At 38.5% G+C, this 20,829-nt stretch overlaps 2 protein-coding genes and 1 long non-coding RNA gene across 7 annotated transcripts; 1 reads left to right on the top strand and 2 right to left on the bottom strand.

Annotated features, from left to right (window-relative positions):
- Nucleotides 1-331: 331 nt before the first annotated feature.
- On the top strand, nucleotides 332-13,017 carry LOC117384858 (uncharacterized). The gene is made up of 5 exons (XR_004542524.2): nucleotides 332-438; nucleotides 1,345-1,531; nucleotides 1,761-1,944; nucleotides 11,705-11,833; nucleotides 12,927-13,017. It is a non-coding gene; the product is annotated as an uncharacterized LOC117384858 (long non-coding RNA).
- On the bottom strand, nucleotides 3,976-6,583 carry LOC117384856 (nicotinamide riboside kinase 2-like). 3 transcript variants are annotated; one of them, XM_033982008.2, is made up of 8 exons: nucleotides 6,397-6,583; nucleotides 6,229-6,319; nucleotides 5,318-5,366; nucleotides 4,929-5,100; nucleotides 4,776-4,847; nucleotides 4,585-4,691; nucleotides 4,358-4,443; nucleotides 3,976-4,277 (listed from the first exon to the last, which is right to left on the bottom strand). In XM_033982008.2, exons 1-7 carry the CDS (start codon nucleotides 6,420-6,422, stop codon nucleotides 4,358-4,360), a joined length of 603 nt encoding a protein of 200 aa, XP_033837899.1. In that variant the 5' UTR covers nucleotides 6,423-6,583; the 3' UTR covers nucleotides 3,976-4,277. The 3 variants fall into 3 exon arrangements, with proteins under 3 accessions (XP_033837899.1, XP_033837900.1, XP_033837901.1); XM_033982009.2 differs by having other exon boundaries at nucleotides 3,976-4,274; XM_033982010.2 differs by lacking the exons at nucleotides 5,318-5,366; nucleotides 6,397-6,583.
- On the bottom strand, nucleotides 8,021-20,815 carry atcayb (ATCAY kinesin light chain interacting caytaxin b). Of its 3 annotated transcripts, none has more exons than XM_033982007.2 (14): nucleotides 20,280-20,815; nucleotides 19,850-20,027; nucleotides 17,018-17,124; nucleotides 14,268-14,311; nucleotides 13,960-14,187; nucleotides 12,940-13,098; nucleotides 12,539-12,641; nucleotides 11,885-12,016; nucleotides 11,729-11,815; nucleotides 11,523-11,621; nucleotides 11,312-11,347; nucleotides 11,202-11,246; nucleotides 10,754-10,800; nucleotides 8,021-8,730 (listed from the first exon to the last, which is right to left on the bottom strand). In XM_033982007.2, exons 3-13 carry the CDS (start codon nucleotides 17,092-17,094, stop codon nucleotides 10,761-10,763), a joined length of 1,050 nt encoding a protein of 349 aa, XP_033837898.1. In that variant the 5' UTR covers nucleotides 17,095-17,124; nucleotides 19,850-20,027; nucleotides 20,280-20,815; the 3' UTR covers nucleotides 8,021-8,730; nucleotides 10,754-10,760. The 3 variants fall into 3 exon arrangements, 2 of the variants coding, with proteins under 2 accessions (XP_033837898.1, XP_055084261.1); XR_008649035.1 differs by having other exon boundaries at nucleotides 8,064-8,730; nucleotides 10,754-11,074; XM_055228286.1 differs by lacking the exon at nucleotides 8,021-8,730 and having other exon boundaries at nucleotides 10,624-11,074.
- Nucleotides 20,816-20,829: the final 14 nt, after the last annotated feature.

Here is a 20,829-nt window from a genome sequence, read left to right as displayed (position 1 = left end):
CCACCATCCTTTTAAAATTACTTTAGATTGTTTGCAGTTTGTCATTTTGGCCACAAGAGGTCACTGTGCCCTTATTTCTGTCTTGTTACCAGGGCATCGTGCATCCGCCTGTATCCTCACGGTCTTTTGTTGTAAATTTGTGCTATTTTACAACCCCGTTAATAAAATTACAACAGGACCAATAATACAACAATATAATCATACACACATTTGCTTCGCTTGCTGCACTAGTTTTTCCAGATGTTCTCAGTCTCAAATAGACAATTAATCGGGCTGCAGTTTGGTGTTAATTTGTGCGCACGTGCTAAAGGGCGGTGCTCGCGCTGTGGCAGAGCTACGTGATAGAATGAACGTGAGAACGTGCACCAGATGTTTCCAGATTATTATTGTTCTTCCACTGTGTATTCCCACCGCTTCTCACCGTGAACACTTGGACAGGTGAGCAGTTATAAAAGGTACTGGAAATTCAGTACAATTTATAATAACTATTGCATCAGACGAATAAAGTGGCTTGACTATCCAACTCTTTTGCATATCCCTTATATTTAGTGGTCTTCAGTGGCTCTTTTATAATTACTGGACCGTGTATTAACCAAGATAAAATTGGAAGTATAACGTTCTTCATGCTGTTCTACACCTTCACCATTAGGAGTCACCAAAATGACTCTCCAAATGATGTATTTTGATGCTCTAATGATGCTCCACTTGTATGCATAAATAAAACGTTTAACATGATACAAATGATTATGATTATTAGGCCTAGATATTATATCATTACATGGGGAAGTACTGTTGGTGGTGTCTATCCAGTATCCCATATCAAAATGTGTCTGGCGGCCAAAGGGAAGGACCAGTGTTGGTCCCCAGTGACATAAAGAAAATAAATAAATACAAGAACATAAAACATGCACACTAGGCTAATGGGATGTCCCAAGTTATTTAAGTATTTAAGTGCCATATGCAAAGAACAAATAAAGTTAATTTGTAAAAACAGATGAGCGCCTTTTGAAAAAGTCACCTGAAGCTTGAAGTAATTAAGTATAGTAATATTTTCAAAAGCCAAATGTATTTTACTCAAATTATTGTCATTGATTGAAGATGGTACCAAAAACCCCAAAACAAAACAAAAAAACTTGTCAATTTTTCAAATGGAGATATCTGTTTTTATCATTGAACTCTTCAAATGTCCCTACATGGGAAGTCTTCAGTACAAATTAATAACACTAAGGGAAACTTTATATCTACAATGATCTGATAATATATCATTTTATCTTTCCATTTTTAGGTGAAGTTTGGCTGTTTAAAGTAGGTCATCTCTCCAACACATTTCTGGATATCTTACAGGACAAGGCGGCGGTGTACATTTCCTTATCCAAATACGGCTGCAGCACATTTAGACTGCTATTCTTATCCCAGTAGACCCGCCTCGCTCAAAGATCCCATGGTCCACATTTATAAGAGCCCTGGATCCTGGACACTGGTTTGGCACAAGACTTCAAGAGCAGGACTTTTAAGCTACTAAATGTAATCAGTAAGTATTGACGATAACATTGAACATTTATTGTGTGAAGTAAAAACAAACCACAACATGTGTTAACACAAGTATAATGTTGTAAATTAGATTTTTGAATTGTGAATGGAAATAAACTGAGTGAGCTACAATTTGTGGTTGCTTTCATGGTACACTACAGCAGGAGAAACTTCAAGGAGTCAACAAGGAGTTCCCCAAACTAATTCTTCTACGCTTTGAATAAACCTAGGTATCCAGGCTGTTCACTTCACATCTTTTGAGATTAAAAGAAGAAAAGATGATGGTCTTAAAATGGTTTTACTTCAACAAGAAACCACACGATGGAATATACACTTTGTCTTCCCTTGGGCCACTATCTGAGGATATAAGGTAGATCCAGATGGTTTACTGCAGAGCATGGGAAAACAATGCAGGTGAGATGTACAAAATCATGACAAAATAATACATTATGTGAATATGTTGTGGGATAAACTGTGTGTGAGGTGGTGCTCTGCGCTTGTTGAGTTGTCTGTTAATGTAACTGAGTTATGGGGCGATGTGTGATTCACGACTTTGTTCTTGTCAACCTTCGCTAAATTACTCTCCATCCCACTCATGTGTCAGACCAGATTCCCTCACGTTTTAATAGGGCAACATGAGACTTACTTAGAGTAGGTGTTGTAGTTAATATATAATTTTTTCTCTCTGGACATAACCTTTGATATAAGTGTACTGATACTGTATCAACAGTCCTATCAATCATTGAAGTCCATTGCCATAAGTTATTTGTGTACTTTTAGATGGTTTAGAGATAACGATCTAAGCTGTGCAGTCAAGGTCACCGAGTAGTTTACTTTACCTCATGAATAAAATGATACAATTATTATGAGCAACTGTTATTGTTATGGTACAATATATATACATATATATTTGATGAAAAAAAAAATAAATACAAAAATAGATTTTTATTTAGGTAATTTGTTAGTCTCTTTTTTTCCTGAAATGGGAACTTATGTACACTTTTTATAGTGAAATTTATTAAGTGCAGCGGCGTAGTAAAACATAGATATATAGAAGTGTAATGATAGTATGTGCGCCTTAAATTTAAATGTCCCATAGTTGCAGTATTTTAGTATTTGCAGTCTTGACTGCTCAGAGCAGAGGCAGCTCTGTCCCATAAATACTCTCTTGGTCCTGGGCACAACTGTTCCCCACGCCCTGGCTCTCACGGGAGGCCACTCCAAAACATGTGACTGCTGCATTCAGATGTCCTAACGCCTGGACCAAATATGGCCGCTCCGGCTGCCCTTTTGGGGGTTTCCAGGGTGACGCTGATGTGTGAGCCCCTCCCCTCTCTCTCACCTTTCCATGTGCTGACATCTGCCACTGAGTCAGACCAGGCCAGCCCCAGTCAAGTGGTTTGTGTTGCAATCAGTAATTGGCTGTGCAACTCTTTCAAAATATACTCCCTTGACACCCGGAGCACTTAGCCTAAATATAAACTGGACACGGCAGCGTCTCTGAGCCTCGGGCCAGCTGTTGGCATGTCAAACTTGGCATCACAAGACCACGAGGGCCCCTTCACAGCGCCCCCCTGCTCCATAGACTCTGCCAAGTCTCACGCTGAATATTTTCTCTGTGTCTATGTGAGGTGACCAGGTGTGAAATCAAAGGTGATTTAGTGGTGCTTTTGTACATTTAGTGTTTGCTATTGTGTCAGACAATCACATTACACTTTCCTGTCAAGGTTATATTGTAATAAAATATAATTTACCAGCTTTGGCTTTTCACATGTCAATAAAAAGTGGATTTACAGTCCTTTCAGTGGCTGCCCACTAAAGCAAGGTTCCTCTTGTATGGACAACGGATATTTGGTAGTATATTTTGAAAAGCAGAGCAGCCACATTAATATTTAAACAGTAGAAGTCCACTTTGCCTTTGTGTGATGTACAGCATTATGAGGATGACCTTGTTGTGTTATGTATGAGTTGATTTTATACTTTGTTTAGATGATTGAACATAATGCGTTCAGTGGCATTTCTCCAGTCCCACATATTCTTCCATTGAAATGATTCGTTGTTATTTAAGGTTTATGATGGCACTAAATCTTCAGAGGAAGTGATTAAACAACTGAATCAGTCCCTGTATCTTTGCTCATGGGACAGAATAATGTCCTACAGTAACTCTCCACTACAATGCACAGTATGAAGTAAGACCAAAAGGGCCTGATGTAGGGACTAGTGTACACTAATGTAATTAATGGAATAAGTAATTGTATCAGTAATACTATTTGTACATTAAACTGAGGCCTCATTTAAGCATGCGAAGGTATAGTCTGTGCTAATAATTATTTGCTATGATAAGTACTTTTGCTATCCAAAGATATGCAACATTTAGTATAAAATGAACTCTTTTTAAGGTATTGTTGTGAGTGTGTATGTATGGAAATAACAGGAGACAGTGGATTAGTTTTAGCAGTTTCTTTAAATCTTGGGAAACGTGTTCCCAGTGGCACTTTGTTTTAGATACACTCAGTTCAGAGTTACAATAATTTGATGTTACATACTGAGCAGTCCAGAGGTGGCTTATCGTTTAGAAAAAAGTTACATATGTTTATACAAAACATAAAGCTTCTGCTATTATATCTTTTATAAGTTACTTGATTAACTATTTACAAATAATTCAGGCAAGTACATCACCGATGTTACACATTCACACGAAATCTTATTTACAAGAATATACACAGGGCTGCTGTCATCCCGTCCTGCTGTGGAGAGGAAACACAGAACGTTTGTTTACATGAAGTAAAGTCAATAGGTCAAACTGAGCAGTGGCCCTGATCTTTACCTATAAGTTGTTCTGGATGGCATTTTGGATGCTTTCCAATGCTGAGTTATAGATGTTACCCTTAGATGTCATGCCATCAAGGTACTCTGAGGAGAAAAAGAAGAGTGTTACTTCTGTTCGGTGCTGTTTATCTATATTGTTCCCATTATGTTGAATATCAGCCATGATTTAGCAGTGTAAATATGGTATATCCAACATGTCTGGATGTTTTATAATGTATTGCGTACCTATTCTGTCACAGTTTTCCTCCATCTCTTTCCTGTGCTTCAGATACATGGGCCAGACGTGGCCGTCGAACAGGCCGGGGGGGTCAGGGACTGTGTATGTCCTTGTACTACAGAAACAGTATCCTTATGTTAGAACGCAGCCCACAAATGTAACTGTGCATTTAACACTCAGTGTGCCTGGCAGCTGTTACCTTCTCCTCCTTTTGCACTCCTCATAAGGAATGGAAATGTAGAAACATTTGTCATAGATGTCCAGGAGAGGCCTGTAAGATGGACAGAGGATTAAAAACTGTAAAAATTAGACAAATGCAGAAGGTGTAATGTGGCACTGGAGAATGACCCACTTGTAGTTGTAGATGAGGAAGCCCTCCACAATAAGTATGTGTATGCCTCTCTCTGGGTCCAGCTCCACTTCAGGTGACAGACTGACTCCGTGGGAGCGAGCAAACTTGACCGGATTTTCCCGCCAGCCTTTGACAGTGCTCACCATGGCCTCCATGTCCAGGGCAGTGATCACTGATTTAACAAGGAAAGAGCAGAAGATCCCAGAATGACTACATAGCGTAGAGCAGATCTCACTGAGAGTTTTAACTCATCTGTGTCATTTAGTGAATGGCTGTAGCATTCACACATTACTTTAGCAAATTTAGGATTGATGGGTTACCAAATCAAAATGTGCATGAAAGAAAAAGTACTTTACTGCATGGTTTTCCTAAGCGAAATCCATTCTTACCATCCCACTGTCTAAAGCCGTCGTCCCCGACTTCTATTTGATTGGGTTTCTGAAATACCAGTCACAAACAAAACATTGCGGCAACCTAGTAACCAGTCGGAGCTGATCCCTCCTGGACAGGACAAGTCAAGGACTCGTCTCCACCAAAAGTCCGCGAAGAAAACGATTGACATCAGGTGATGTAACGAAAGTTTTAGCGCACAAAAAGTGGAAAGGATTTTGAATCAAGTAGAATTGTCACTGTGGCTTCTCTATTTGATGAATATGGGTTTGACTTGACATGAATGATTTGTTTTTTATTGATGAGTGTTAAGATGGAGAAGTAAAAGAGAAAAAGAAACTTTACACACTGTTAGGCCACAGTGGAGCCCAAACACTTGTTTTCTGGGGATATTTGTCTAAAAACTGACTTTTCTGATTCTTCTGACTTTTACTATAAGCCCATTGTTGGTCGCGAGGGTTGGCTTTGGGCATGAGGCGGCGTACTACACTAGTGCCAGTCCAGAGCTAACTCCTCTGTGCTCTGAGGACTTGCTAACCTTGAACCTTATGTTGACCTGTCTGTGAGCACAGATGGATGTGGATTTGAAGTAGTAGTTAGGGTTAATATTCATGCAGAAATCAGGTTGCTGTAAAAACAATCCTGTTTGAAAAAGTCTGACTTAAAGTGGGGACGCTCAGCCCTTCGATTGGCTGTCCAGGAGACAATCAGCCAGATTTAGTACTAGGCCACTGCGATGACAAGACATCCGCAGGTCAGACTGGTGTGTTATTCCTATTAAGTTAAAGCTACAAAAATATAACTAATCACTTATATTTAATCTACAGTTGGAGAAAAATAGAATAATAAAATAGCTAAGCTAGAAATACCTACAGTGTCTATGACGAACCTTAACTCAGGTTTGTCTTACCTTGAAAAAGTCATCTTGATGTATCACACAACAATTGGGTAATGTCTTAAGCAGTCGATTAGTCAGAGTGGTCTTTCCTCCATTGGTCACACTGAAATTACAGCACACATATTACTTTACATGGACATTCAAACACATAAGTGTTGTATTAAAAGCTAAATACTTTACCCTCCAATGCCGATGATGATCTTCATTTTGACTTAGTAGTTTTTTGTTGGTCACCTCTGGAATCAAGTACAAAAAGGAGGAACCCAGCCAAATTCTCCCTAAAGGTTTTTTAAAAATCCTTTCCCTCTTTCCTCTCTGCCACAATGTCCCCCCTTTTTACTACTTCATTGATAGAGGATCTGTGTGCTGGGTTTATAAACTGTGCAGCCGCAACCCTGAGCCAGCCCCACCAATCAGACCCCTGTCCCACAGCCAATCAGGCCACACTGCGCCCTCCACTGTACCTATGGGACCAGAGGGGCTTGGACCAGCACATTTGCATGAGAGTGGAGGCTAAAATTTCCACTTGCTATCAGGAGTCATTGAACACTGTCCAAACAGTTAGTCCTTCCAACTGCAAACTATTTAAAATGATTCAAACATTTAGCTGACAAAAGCCCAAACCCTAATTATATTTTAATTTGATCTACATAAAAAATAAAAGTTCTGAGCACATTACAAGTATATACATGGTTAGTACAAATTGAAAATTGGAATTATCTGATGGTGATCTATCATTAGAGAGATTTGTCGTGGAGAGGTCTTAGCTGTAAGCAGTCATAGTGTCTACATTAATCACAAAAGAATAATAATCACACTCTTTACCTCAGACATAAGTATCTTATAGCAGTGAGAGAGACATTATTTGGCTTTTAAGAAAGGAAATTTCCAGTCTTAGACAGTTCTGGGTCGGTAAAAACTGGCAGCACTATATTTAGCTGCTGTTGTATGTGTAGCTGCTGCGTCACACATACTTCTAATGCAACAGATTTGATGGCCACCCTCCATGTGACCACAGAAACACAGAACAAGTGTATCTATGCGAGTGGAGCCGGACTTCTTATCATGAAAGTGAGTGCTTTCACTTCTTTTATGTGGAGCTCCTATCTCTGTTTGTATAAAGTAGTAATAAACATTGACTCAGCTACAACACGTGGCCCAGAGTCTTATCAGGATCCATAGAAGAGGTGCAGATGTCATGGGATGGCAATGTGCTTACTTTCAATAACACTTTGAATGTATATTATAGGCCTCATTATGTGAGTAATGTCCAACTGGGTAAAACACTAGTCTGAGCTGAGGTTACACCATGTGATCCTCCATGTACAGTAAATGGTACATTTTCCACCACAGAGCTGTACCTCTGAGTCTCTGGCTTAATAGAGCATGTGGCTGCGTGTGTCTGTAGGATCAGTTGGCATTAGCACAGTTGTATATTGTTTGTCCATCATGAACACTAACAGGAAGTGGCAGTAAAAGTATGTGTTTGACAGAAGCACTAATTACTAATGTAAAACTTGATGTTTTATAAATGAATTCCCATGTGTAAAATGTATCAATTAAGAGGTTCATTATGATTGCGATCATAGAACTGCAATTCTTAAAATTTCCAAATTTATTTTCCAAAAATATTAAAACTATTCCAGTGTCCACTGGCACAAAAGGTGTCTAGGAATAGTCCATGGACAGCCTCCTGATCTGGGTACAGACTGGTGACCTATACTTTGTGATAAATGATCCTAAAATATCCAGTCCAAATTGGATCATGGATAAAGGCTTGTGGATAACCAAGTCCTGTCATTTGTGTCTGTAAGTTATTTTAGTACATGTAGACACATAATTCAATTGTCAATCCAAATTACATTTATTTCATACAAACACCGAATGGCACCTTTTTCATAAATAAGACTTTCATCAATGATGCTTTCCTTAAATATAGCTTTCATTTCATCTATAATGTACAATATTTTCCTTATTGTAAAATAATTGGCAAACCATGATGACAAATGACAAAACCTGGCAGAGAAACTGGACAGACGACATAAACGAGCATGCCACCTGCATATCCAATGATGGAGAACACATTTTGCATCAGTAACATCTATAGATGGTCTAAAAGGTCCTTTTCATTGCACATGATTTTTAAAAGATACTTAAAACTAAACAATACCAAAACATTTAAAATCAAACATTTGTGCAAACAGCGTTCCCAAAATATTTTACAATATGTACATTTCAAATACTATGTCAGACCTCTAGTGTTTAGATTCTTGTTTATCTAATTAAAGCCATGCTATAAGTAAACTGAAGATGACATGCGACGAGCAGAAACTGTGAAATGGATCTAATACTTTGGTACAAATTAAATGTCATGATGAAAGTGAGCATGTCATTAAAACCAATGCCTCAAAAATGATTGTCCTGATTCCAATGGTCAGATCAGGAAATGTGAGATGGTGCAACACATTCATGGTGATGTTTGAGATCAGCCCTGAAGGTCCTCAGCCCAGTGCTCTGCAATGGAAACACAGGAGAGTTTATTCTGTCTCCATGACAACTGCATAATATCATAATAAAATGACGACAATAATAGCAACAATATATGTCTAAGTTATTCACAGTTAGCACAAACATCTAAAAATAATTTAGTGGTTAGTGGCAACATCATGCTCTTCTAATGTCAAAACATGTCATTAATGTGTCAAAACATTGCCTGGGGAAATGTTAAGATCGTCTCTCTGAAAGTCCAGTTTGGACTCACTAACGGTGTTAATATAGTTTTAATCAGAAGCTATCTAATAAAGCCTGTGCCCTTGCCTCTGGCTGTCAGTAGTATCGTAACATACTTTAAGTAATAAGTTACTGATTTCCAAATGCCCATAGATCCCTTTCTGTTTGACGATCCCTTTTATCTGAAATACAACGTGAATACATCTAAAAAAGTAGAGACCTTAATAATCTTGAGTATAAAAAGTATGTTTTCCACATATTCTGTATAGTGAAATGCATTGCTATTTGAGTACCACACCCCTAATCCTTTACATTAACATTGAAGTCTGAGCTGTGTCCTTGTTCCAACATGACAGTGCACCTCGGGTTCATCCTCCGCTCTCCCTCCACTCTCCCTCCTCTGGTATTTGGTCAGTCCATTCCTGGCATGTCAGCCTGTCGCGGTTGATAGCTCTGATATATGAAGGGGGTAGGAGCGGTCCCAGTGCAATGCGCCACATAGGGGCACTTTAAAATAACTTGACTGGACTCCAAAACCACATGGTCCTACTGTGCGGACATTTCCCCTATATTTCAGAACAAGCTGTGCAGTGTGGCTCAATTTGCCAGACGTTGGTGGCTGACGGATTAAAAATAGACTCGATTGGTTATGTGTGGAGAGGCAAGAGGAGAAGGGCAGCTGTGGGTTTATGTAACACTGAGTAAGGAGGGAATCTGATTTTGAGTGTAGCAGAACACCTCTTGGCCTCAGACATGGAGAAATACAAGCTTAAACATGACTTGGCACAGGTCACAGGTATTCAGACATAATGAATGAGTGCAGATAGCTATCATACTTGAAGTGGATTAAAAGTCACATGCTTTTGAAAAGTGAAATATTACTATATATTTTTGGAACTTTTGTATTCCACAGTTTTGTCTTACCCATGTTACTTATTCAGTTACAGGTGTTATGTTTATTTATTTGCTAAAGATTGCGTCATCCTTACAGTGAGTTGATGCACCGCTACAGATATCTGACCTGTTCCTTGACCTAGAAACTACACATGCTGTCCCCATGGAGACAGATCTGTTAAATGCTCTTATGTGGAGCATTCCAGGCTTAGTAATATCATCTCCATGAAGACAAGCAGGTGATGGAACTTACACCACAACAGTGCACCTTTAACATTGTAACTTTTGTATTTTTATACATTTGTTGACATACATTTGTCTTTGAACGGCCCCTGGTGGATAAATAAAGTGTGTAACCGCCTAACATATGTTTTTCAAATTGCAGTACAAGTACCATATGCAAGCTACTTCTGGTGGTATGTCAGATCCTCTACACTATTAATTTAGAATCCATTTTATTTGCATTTTGGTCCAATTGTTGTAGTCCAACTCCTGATTTAGCCCCAATTTAGACCTGGAATAGTCCTGTTTTAGACCTGTTTTAACCCAGTCTTTTTGTAGGTGGTATTTGATGTGAAAAGTTTGAAAACCACACCCTAACATGACGGAATATACTTCAAATATAGATTAAAAATAGTAGCTCACCTGTACTATTTTCTGAACCTTTTCCTAAGCAGCCTGACCTAACATACATCATGCGAGTCTCTCTGGGCTAGTAAATTTAAGCCTGAAGGTCCTGAACCTGCCCATCATCTTTGCCCTCGACGTCCATCTTTCACCGTTTACAGTTCGGTACATTTTGTGCGTGTGAGTGCTGCAGAAATATTAGCTTATGTATGTGCTCTGAGTTACACTGTGCCTGACATAACACATAAACATGATGGAGGAGTTTGTCGCCCCACATGGCCCTCACCTGAATGTCAGATGTCACGGCTCACGTCAGCGATCATCGACTTGGGCCTGGAAGTCACACATTAAACACAAACCATCAGAAAGTCCATATTAGGCTATGCTTTCTGCAACCCTCACATGATTTCACTAGAGATGCAGGTCAGACTAATTACAGCAACAGTCAATAACTTTTCAGGCTCTCTGTAGAATTAGGGTTGTTTTTACTTCGATTACTATATTAACATGTTTACAATGGCCAAATATGTAAAGATGAGTTCATATAGCTAGATATATTTACTTCTTGGCATCTTGGTAGTGTCTATTATTGGACAGGTGTTATTCCCTGCAAATATAAAGTTAGGGATGATGTAAATAATAACTTGAGCTTTAATTACATAACAAGCTTTTAAAAAATAGAGCAGCACTAAAATGTTTGTGTGATTAAATTATTGATCTGGTAATTAGGTCACCTTTCCTTGGCTGGTATTGGATTTGCCTGCTTATCCTGGTCAAGTCTGTAAGGGAAATAAAAATAAGAAACAGCAACAGTTTTTAATCAATCAATCAAGTACATGCTCACCTTTCCTTTTGTGCTCTGATCTTGTCATCATCATACCTTGAACAGAAGTCTATTATGAGTCGTTATATAACACATTAGTTAATAGAAAGTGTGTGGCCAGGATTAGTCCCTTTAGTTTGGGTAACATTACACACTGTACTGTAACACTAGCAGGATCACATACTCTGAGGATCTGTCTCAACTGCTCTCCTTGGTGGTGAAAATGACTTACTGCAGCACAGAGTCGGGGATCTGCACATGCTCCATGGGGATGATCTGACTCAGCTCCTCCAGGGTCTGAACATAACGAATCTTATCTAGGAATTTCACACTGTTTGGGCAAAAAACATGTGAAGTTACTACATCTATTCCATTTAGAAAAAGTACATGAATTCTTCTCTCTTTTTTTCTTAGATGCCACCGTAGTGGGTTGCTCACCTGATAAAAGGTCGGGAGATGGCTATGACAGTCCTGATAAACCACGTTGGGTGAACGATGACAAGACACTTCAGATTCTTCCTCAACCTTACAGTGTAAAATAAGGTATCATTTTCACTCAGTTTTAACACAGCTGCATTATTGTATGTCACTTACTTCCTGTCAATCATCTGGTAGCATCTCTTGAGCCAGCTGATCCCGGGCATCCTCCTACGTGGTGTCGCTCCATTCAAGTAAATGATCATATAATCCTCTGCCACAAGTAACTCCAGACTACTTACAACATATCTGAAAAACAAGCATTCATTCTTTCAAGGTTGTGTCCATGTAGCATCACAGCATTTTACATCCAGCTGCCAATAGTTTATACTGAGGAAGAGGACAGGTTAGGACCATAGACATACAATGTATAATAAATTGAATGTCTATGGTTAGAACGATTATTTGAGCATTATTCAAACAGAGGTATGATTATTGCCAAGCATGTTAAGTCAAGTTTAATATGGTAAATATGTGGAACAGATTCTTAAAAAATAACTAATGAGCAGATATTTAATTCAAAATCAATGAATTACTCAGTTAAACTTGCCCATGTTGTTCATCTGAAAATATGAAATTCAATTGTAGAATAATCTGAACGCAAACATCTGAATATAGCATTTTCAGTAAACAGCTCCTATGTTGTATATAAAACCATTCACATACATTGATCAGAAGTTGGCATGTTGAGTGTAAAAAGAATACTCTCCCCAGGCATGTCCATTAAACAGGCTGCTGGAGTGAGTATAATGAGAACAGAAAGGCTCTTACAGGAAGAGGTTCTCCATGATGTATGTGTAGTCCTCACAGTTACTGTCAGGAAGATAACAGGCTGAGAACACGATGATGGCGTTCAGACCTTCACCGTAATAACCTGAGAGACGCGGAGGTGTAAGAGAAGAGAAACAAGGGATAGCATACAGAAAATGTTATGTAACTGGTTTAAAAAAAGTAGGTTTCATCATTGTAGTAAACTTAAATCGATGTTTGAAAATGAGCAGGTTTGTTGGAACACACACTGAAATAGGCTGCTTAGCATTAAACAAACATACATGTAGGCAGAGCATATGGACACTTTTGCCATTTTAAAATCATCATAGCTGTATAATTATCTATGTTAAATGTATAATGACTTCTACTTCCTCGCTTGTGTGTGCAGGCACTACCCTCACCTCCGTGGGTGACCACTCTCAGGTACGGCCGTATGACCTGCATGTCAATCCTCTGCTCCTGGTCACCTATCAGCACCGTGCGCCACAGTTTTCCTGAAGAGTCGCGCTCTTCCTCACTGTCTCCAGGCAGACGCTTCGCTGTGGCAACCGGAGTGTCATCTGCAAACGACAGGGTTCAGTACTTAAGATTTACAAGGTCCTGCAAAGGATTTTGGTACATGACACAAAAATAGGCTGTATTATAGAGAACATGGTGTAAAAATACTCAAAATACAAAATGCAATCTGTGTAGAATGTTAAGAAGCAGGGATTCATGTTCACATAAGACATAAGGGATTCTCAAGAAAGTTTAAAGAAAAAAGCAACAGTGATGCCAAGGATGTCAAAATGGTTTACTAAGTTTGGATCCATATGCTGGTAGTTTGAATCCTGTAAAACCCATTGTGTTTTAGTTGTATCATCAAGCAAGACATATTCACTCATATTGTCTACTCCAGTCACAGTATGGCCTGTTTGCATTGAGGACACAGTAGTAGCATGGCATACAGACCACTCCTGGACAAATGCGGGATGATATGATAAGATTTTCATAAAATTTTATTTTAAAAATCATTATGGTGTGGTGTTTTCAATGATCTTTGACACTGAAAGTGGCTGTACTCTAGGATTTTCAAACTGTGAAAAGAAGAAGTTGGTACTGAAATCTTAGCTTTCACAAGCCCTTGGGTTTTGCAGTTTTCACTTGCATAATTTTTTGCCTTTACCACAGCTTTAAAACTGCTTTTTCAAACAAAGAAGTGAAACAGGTTGAACCATCAAAGGACATCCAAACAACTCTCATTCCAAAGCAATATATAATACTCATATGGCTCTTGTACGTGATGAAATGTTTTAAAATTAAATGACACACTGTTATGATTTTTGTCACAAAGTTCTGCTCAGAGAACACACTTTCTGAGAAGAAAAACAAATGGAGCTTTAAGTAACCATGACTACAATCCATTGAAAGGGCTGCTGTACCTTCCCACTCCAGTTCATTGCCATTGTTGATGAACTCCAGTGAGTCTGTCTCATCAGGAGTCTCAATGTCATCCACATTGATGTCCAAATCATCCGGAGTCTCTAGGAAGTCGTCGGAGAGCACTGAGCCCTCACTGCGGTCCAAGGACAAGTTCATATCAGGGGCCACCAGGGTGCGCCGTTTCCTCTGCGCCATTGTCTCTCCCATGTTCAGAGTAGAGGGAGGATCTGAACAAGCAGCACAAAAAATAATCCATGAATGAATGACAGCAGGAGGGCCTAATGCGTAGTTTGTTATGTTAACTCACTGGTTCTGTTGTCTGTGAGGCCATCCCCATCTTCTGGTAGTGGCCTGTAAATGAAACAAAAAGCAGGCCAACAATTATTTGTGTAATACTGGTACATAGTTACATTAAATGCAGTAAAATTGTCAAAAAGGCAACAGTTGTGTTTCCAAAATATATTAACTTCCATCTGTCATAATACCATAATATAGATTGCATAAGTATTGCAAGTCAAAATGCAAATTGTAAAAAAAAAAAAAATAAGGCATACAGTGTTTCTGTCTCTGAAAAATACCTTTGAGCTGAAATGGTTTTGCCCTAAATCAAGATGTCTGCTAACAAGATTTAATGTATCTACAACAATATAGCTGCACCATTGGGCACAGTAATGGCTGTTTGGGAAAAACCACACCTGTAATTACACAATCCTCCTTTACATTAGAATAAGAATAAGGCCGTTAAATGCTTAGTGTGGGGGATAGACTCTAAGTGAGACAGTAAAACACACAGCTCTCATAGACAAACACGCGACCTTAAACGGCACTACAAAGGCTGCCTGGTGGAGCACTGTGAGTAATTACTGCTATTATTTCACCAACAGCCTCTTTGGAAAGGTATAAATAAAAGACAGGTTTAAGACAGCTCTATGAACAAACCCAATGTGGGATTAGAGCACAGGTTTGGGCAGTAGACGCACACCTACTGTACAGATAATAATTACAATTTAAAATGTCATTATCATTGCTGCTATTGTTCCTTCATGAAACAAACAAAAAAACCCAAACAAAAACAAATAAAAAACATCCTTGTAGTCTGAATGACATTGATCTTATATAGCATAGACTAGTGTTGTCACTCAAGATGACACTTAAGAAAAGGTAAAATTTTATCCAGTAATTGTAATTTTTCAGTATCAATACTTGTCTAAATGAGTATCTAGTTTCAGTACTAGTTTTACTATTGATTAGTATCTGATTTTCGATAATTTTGACAACCCTATAGCATAGACATCGAAAAATTGTACAAACAATAACCTAATGGACTGTGGGCTTGTTTCAACTAGAAGAGCTCCACACAGTGAAACCACAGTGCACTGGAAGTACATTTACTCTAGCTTTGGTTTCACGGGTTTCCATAGTCTTTTAACATGAACTATGAAATCATTATTGTTATTAATTACATTGTTGTAGCGTAAGTACATAATACGTGGTTTACAAAAGCCTCCTGCCCATATGACCTGACCATGCCGTGTTTAAAATAGCCAGTTGCTACAATAGTCATGTTCTATTGACCTTGTATCCCATAACGTCTGGTATATTTACACAGAGCCCCAATAGCTGGAAAAGCATTTAACATTGTTGTTTATTTATAATACAGTGTAAGTGAGTGTGCTGCATGTTTTGATGTCAGCAATGTTAAACTTAAGCAAACTGAGTATTGAAAAAAATAAAAACATTTTAAATAATGGTTGGTTCTCCTAATTAGATTTGTGCATTACAGTTGATCGCACTGACCTCCAATTGAACCCCACTCTCCACAATCAATTATATGGAATAGAACTGTTCCTTGTTCGATGTTAATAAAGTACCTTATTGATTTATTGTACATTTAGTTCTTAAACAGAATGATGATCTGAAGTAAAATGACAGTGCCCCAGATTTTGTCTTTTAAGCATTATGTTGTGCTATTTAGAGCTTCTGCTTCATATAATGTAATATTTATGCAAATATAACTATGAAAACAGATATCATTTTATACTACCACAGAAACGATTATCACACATTCTCAGTGTAGGAGGCTGTTTTTTCCCCCTTCATGGACGTAATACAATTTTATCAGAAGCAGCAACATGGACACCACACACCTCCCCTCCCTGCAATAATATTCACATCACTGAGTCGGCATCAGTCAGTGCAAAAATATGACAAAATGCACATCAAACAACAGCTGCTCTCAACTCTGTGTAGACAAGGGAGCTGTTTTGGTGCTACGTCACGGGTACAAACATAGGCTTACATAGACAGACATAGCAGAGACAGGGATTCACTATGATTATATAGGAGCTTATTAACCTTCTGATTGGGATGCAACAATCCAATACTGGTATCGGATATTGGCGCCGATACTGGAAAAATAGCTGGTCTGGATATCGGTTTCCTAATATCAGTTCAGCTAATATGCTGGTTGGACATATAAACTGATGTAATAAGACTACAGGTCAAGGTTCGGCCAGAAAGTCCCATGTTTTTCAAACATGGGACTTTATACAAAGCTGTTCTGTAGTTACTTGAGGGATAAATAACAGCGACATAACACATTTGGATTAGTTCTGTCTTATTTTATTTTGAGGAAATAAGTGCTGTTTACAGTCTCTGCACTGGTATCGATTGACATCGGCATTCAGCAGATACTTATCAATACAATACTGAATTGGTATCGGAACTGAAAAAGGGGGACTGGTGCATCATTACTTCTGATAACAACTACATGACTAAAGCCTAGTTTCAATATTATAAATTAATGGGACTGTTTTAGTACAAATTATTATATTTCTCCTTTCCTCCAATTTTATTTTTAGGACTTAATGTTTGTGAATTTGTAAGCAGTAAAGTGTGTAACACCCAAACACACATATAAATGCACTTTGTATTCTACAAGGCCTTGGGGTAGAATAGAATCAAAGTGCCACAATGTCTTTATAGTGTATGAGGCTGGAGTTATGACATGTTTTCTCTGGTAATGAGCATTACCAGGGAAATATAGAGTTTTATTACCTGGGGAAGTCTTCATCCTGCCACTCGTCCTTCACTTCCATACTGTCCATGCGGAGAGTGGCTTCTGCTGTTCCCATCCTCTGTGACCGAGGACGGGACGCAGCTCACTGTGAGAAGGAGTGAGATACTGCTATTACATGAAAGAATACAATTCATTTTTGATAGCAGCAAATACAGTACAGTCAGTCAAACTAAATGTAATGACTTTGGAGTAACTATCAACTTATCAAGACAAATAACATCTGTCACATTAAACAACTCACTTCAACAATACAAAATAAGTTTGCACTGTTTGGTTTTAGATTTACATTTAAACATTTATACTTATTTTATTTTGAACCTTCTTTTATGTATACCTTCTTTTTTGTATTATAATTTATATTTTACCAATATTTTCAATGCTTTATGTTATACCATATTGCTCTTTTACTTAATTCTGAAGTAAAAATAAGTACCGAATAATAAAAAGTTCCAGATGAAGAAAGTGCTTTACTGAGAAATTAGTGTAGCACAATCTGTTCAAATGCTTTTAAAACATATGAACTGTAATGTAATTATGCAACTTTCATCCTCCCATGTAATAGTGCCTTGGGTTGTTGAGTTGTTGTGTCCTACTACGTCTGGAAAAAAAAGTGACCTTACACCTTCATATCAGGAATGAACTAAAATTAGCCATAGCACACTTCCCCTCTGGATGCATAATGAATCAGCGCTTGTTGCCATGTCAGGCTCACAGTGAGTCACATGGCACAAGGAAACAGTCTTTTCAGTTCTCAAGTTCAGATGAGCAGACATCCATTTATCCATTGGCATGGCACTGATCCACTACAGCTAAACAAACTGCGGTCTATAAAAAAGACAAAGAAAATAGGCTAAAAGGCATAGTCCCCGAGGCTGCTGCAGGCCTCTGTGGTAGTGTTATTGGATTCACATTGATGATGGAGACAAGCTGGTGTTTTCAGTGCTGTGATAGAGGTCAGTAGATTTAGTTTGAATCAAAACGATAAGAGTATTGACTTTTTTTTTTTTAGCATATAGTTAGCATATAGAAAACCAGCATATCATATGAACATATTGTTGTTATATTGTTTAATTTATGTTTTGTAAAATAAATAAATTAAAAAAATCTAGTATTTAAAGATGCACAATGTCTGTTATCTGCTCGTCTCCACTGCTTTGCCTGAATAGTCCACACAAATATATTATTAAAAATATCATTGCTCAGAAATACCCTAAAAACCTAGATTCTTACTCTGAGTCCAGTCACCTCTCCACAGATCTGAACTGTAACTTGGCCTTATGGCATCACCTGTCTGAGACACCTGCTTGACTCACTGTGGTACATTCTAGGCGGAGCAATGACATCTCCATGAAGACAATCTAATGGCAGGCCCTCCATTAGAAAAGTTACATCATTCACATTTATTAATAATAATAATAATAATAATAATAATAATAATAGGCATAGTCCTGGCTTACACCTGAAAATGGGTCAATGAAAAATATTCTAGCAGACTGAATGAATGGGAATCCACTGCTTTATTTTGATGTGTAGGTGGGAATGACTTGATTGCCACTTCAATAAAACTCGACACAAAACACACTCTTTGTTGTGACTTTAGATTTCTTCTCAAAGAAATCCCGAGTTGCACCGCTTTGACAGTGGATTCAAAGGATAAACTAAAAGAAGGGAGTACGTAGAGAGAGGGAGATTCACATGTAAACAGCAGCCCTGTGCATGTGGGCTCAGCTGCTCATAAAGGGAACTGATGATTGACCTATACAAAGTAATGCCACGTGTTTGGGAGGATTGGAGTCCAGATGGCAAAATACTCCTTTTGCCCCATCACAATCTCAGGAGATTTTACAATGTAGTAGCTATAAAGCAATTATGGTACGCAGACACTGGGGGCGAGGTGGGTTGAGTGTCTTGCTCAAGGACAAAAGTGAGAGTGGTATTCAAACCGCCACCCTTGGGATCAGTGGGCAAACACCAACTGAGCTACTGTTGCTATAAACGTCATACTAAAAGGTTACACCAAAAGAAATTACAGGCGCATTGATTTGATAATATTGTTAGTTTGATGTGTGCAATCCGGGCTGCACTCAAAATAATCTGATTTACAGATAAGCAGCAACAGAGGTAGAGGAAGGACAAGGTACAAATACATAAATTGAAATCCTTTAAGGCTTCTAATATGTCCAAAGAATAACGCATATCTATTTTGTCATAATTCTATAAAGTATGTAGTTACGCTATTTTTGATTTGATAATGACGGTGGTTTTATCTTAATTTGTTCATATCCTAGGACCATTATTTCATACAATTAAAGGATACTATTTTTTATCCATGTTATATTGTACCTGGAGTTGTGTTTTGTTTCATTCATACACGTTTAATACACAAATTTTGCATATTTCAAACTGAAAACAAAAGGTGGGACAGAGCATTTCTAGCTTTGGAGATGCAGACAGCCTAATAATCCAGGATTACTCAAACATGAAGGAAACAAAACACAACTCCAGGTGTGTTTTTGAGGGGGTAACAGAACATTGGCTAAAAGCTCACATGTTTTGCGTAATATAGGACCTTATGATTATGTAACTTGTGTTTGTCTGAATACAATGCTACTATGTTACAGATTTGTTCTAGCTAGTTAACTTCAGAGCCCTTGAGCTTTGATATGAAATTGTTCCTTTGTACTTGATATTCTTGTTCACTCCACCACACGCCTAAGCATAAACTACAACAAACTGCAATGGAAAATGGCATCTCAGACAAAGACATGCTTGTTCTAATGAAAGGACACTGTTAAAAGCTGTGCACTCACATGAAGCGTTATATCAGGAGAATTATTCCGTCGGTTTGGTTGATTTTCCCCTTCTTGATTCTCGAGATCCTGTTCCTCCTCCTCTTCCTCACAGCAGACCAGAGCACTCCTGTCTGTTTACATTCACAGGTGGGAGCCGAGCACGATCAAAATCAGAGCTTCCTGTTTGCAGATTTTCCTAACAGAGGAGGGCAGAGAATCGTGGGAAAAAAACAGAAGGAGAGACATTTTGGGTCATCATCACCAATGCTCTAGTCATTTAATTGTTTTTAGTAGGTAATCCTTTGCTTCCTCTCCGTTCCCTCTCATTGTGCTGACATGTCACGGACCACGACAGACTCCCCCCTGTCTAATGCAATAATCCTGCTGCGATGATGATGTCACCATATGGGAGCTGTGTTCATGTGTGTTATGTAATGGTGCTGCCTACCTTATTCGTGAAACAATTGGTAGAAGATCTAAGAATATCGAAGCTGTTGCTCTGGTCCAGTCTCACTCACTTGATTTGGATCTATGATGTTGTGATCCTCTGGTTGGACAACATGGTCGTTTCTCCTTCAATACTGTTCCCTGGCAACAGCAGCATCTTCCTGCCTCTTGCTCTCTTGGGTATTTTCTCACCAGCTTTCCACAGCGCGCACACTCAAACCGAAGCCCCTCCTCCTTTAGCTGCTCTTCACATGCTCTGTTATAGCTGCATGGAGCTCTGGGCCATGTCAAGCCATTCCCCTTCTGCTGCAAATGGCTACTAGCTGGGTATTAAAACTGGATTTGGGGTGTGTTCAACGCTCACAGTTAATAACACAGTGTAGTGAATAGACATGGAATTAAGATAGACTTTGTCCTGACTGGTTCATATACGCTTTTGTTTTCACTCCCACATAACAGGTAATACTAAGAGATTTGGAATTGAGGTGTGGTTAGAAAATCAAAATGTATTGCTCCATGGAATATGAATCACATAAATAATCCAATGACCT

Source organism: Periophthalmus magnuspinnatus, chromosome 17 (assembly GCF_009829125.3).
Source record: "Periophthalmus magnuspinnatus isolate fPerMag1 chromosome 17, fPerMag1.2.pri, whole genome shotgun sequence".
NCBI classification, from domain to species: Eukaryota; Metazoa; Chordata; class Actinopteri; order Gobiiformes; family Gobiidae; genus Periophthalmus; species Periophthalmus magnuspinnatus.
Note: the sequence above shows the minus strand (reverse complement) of the source record. Positions and strands in the feature narration are given on the sequence as shown.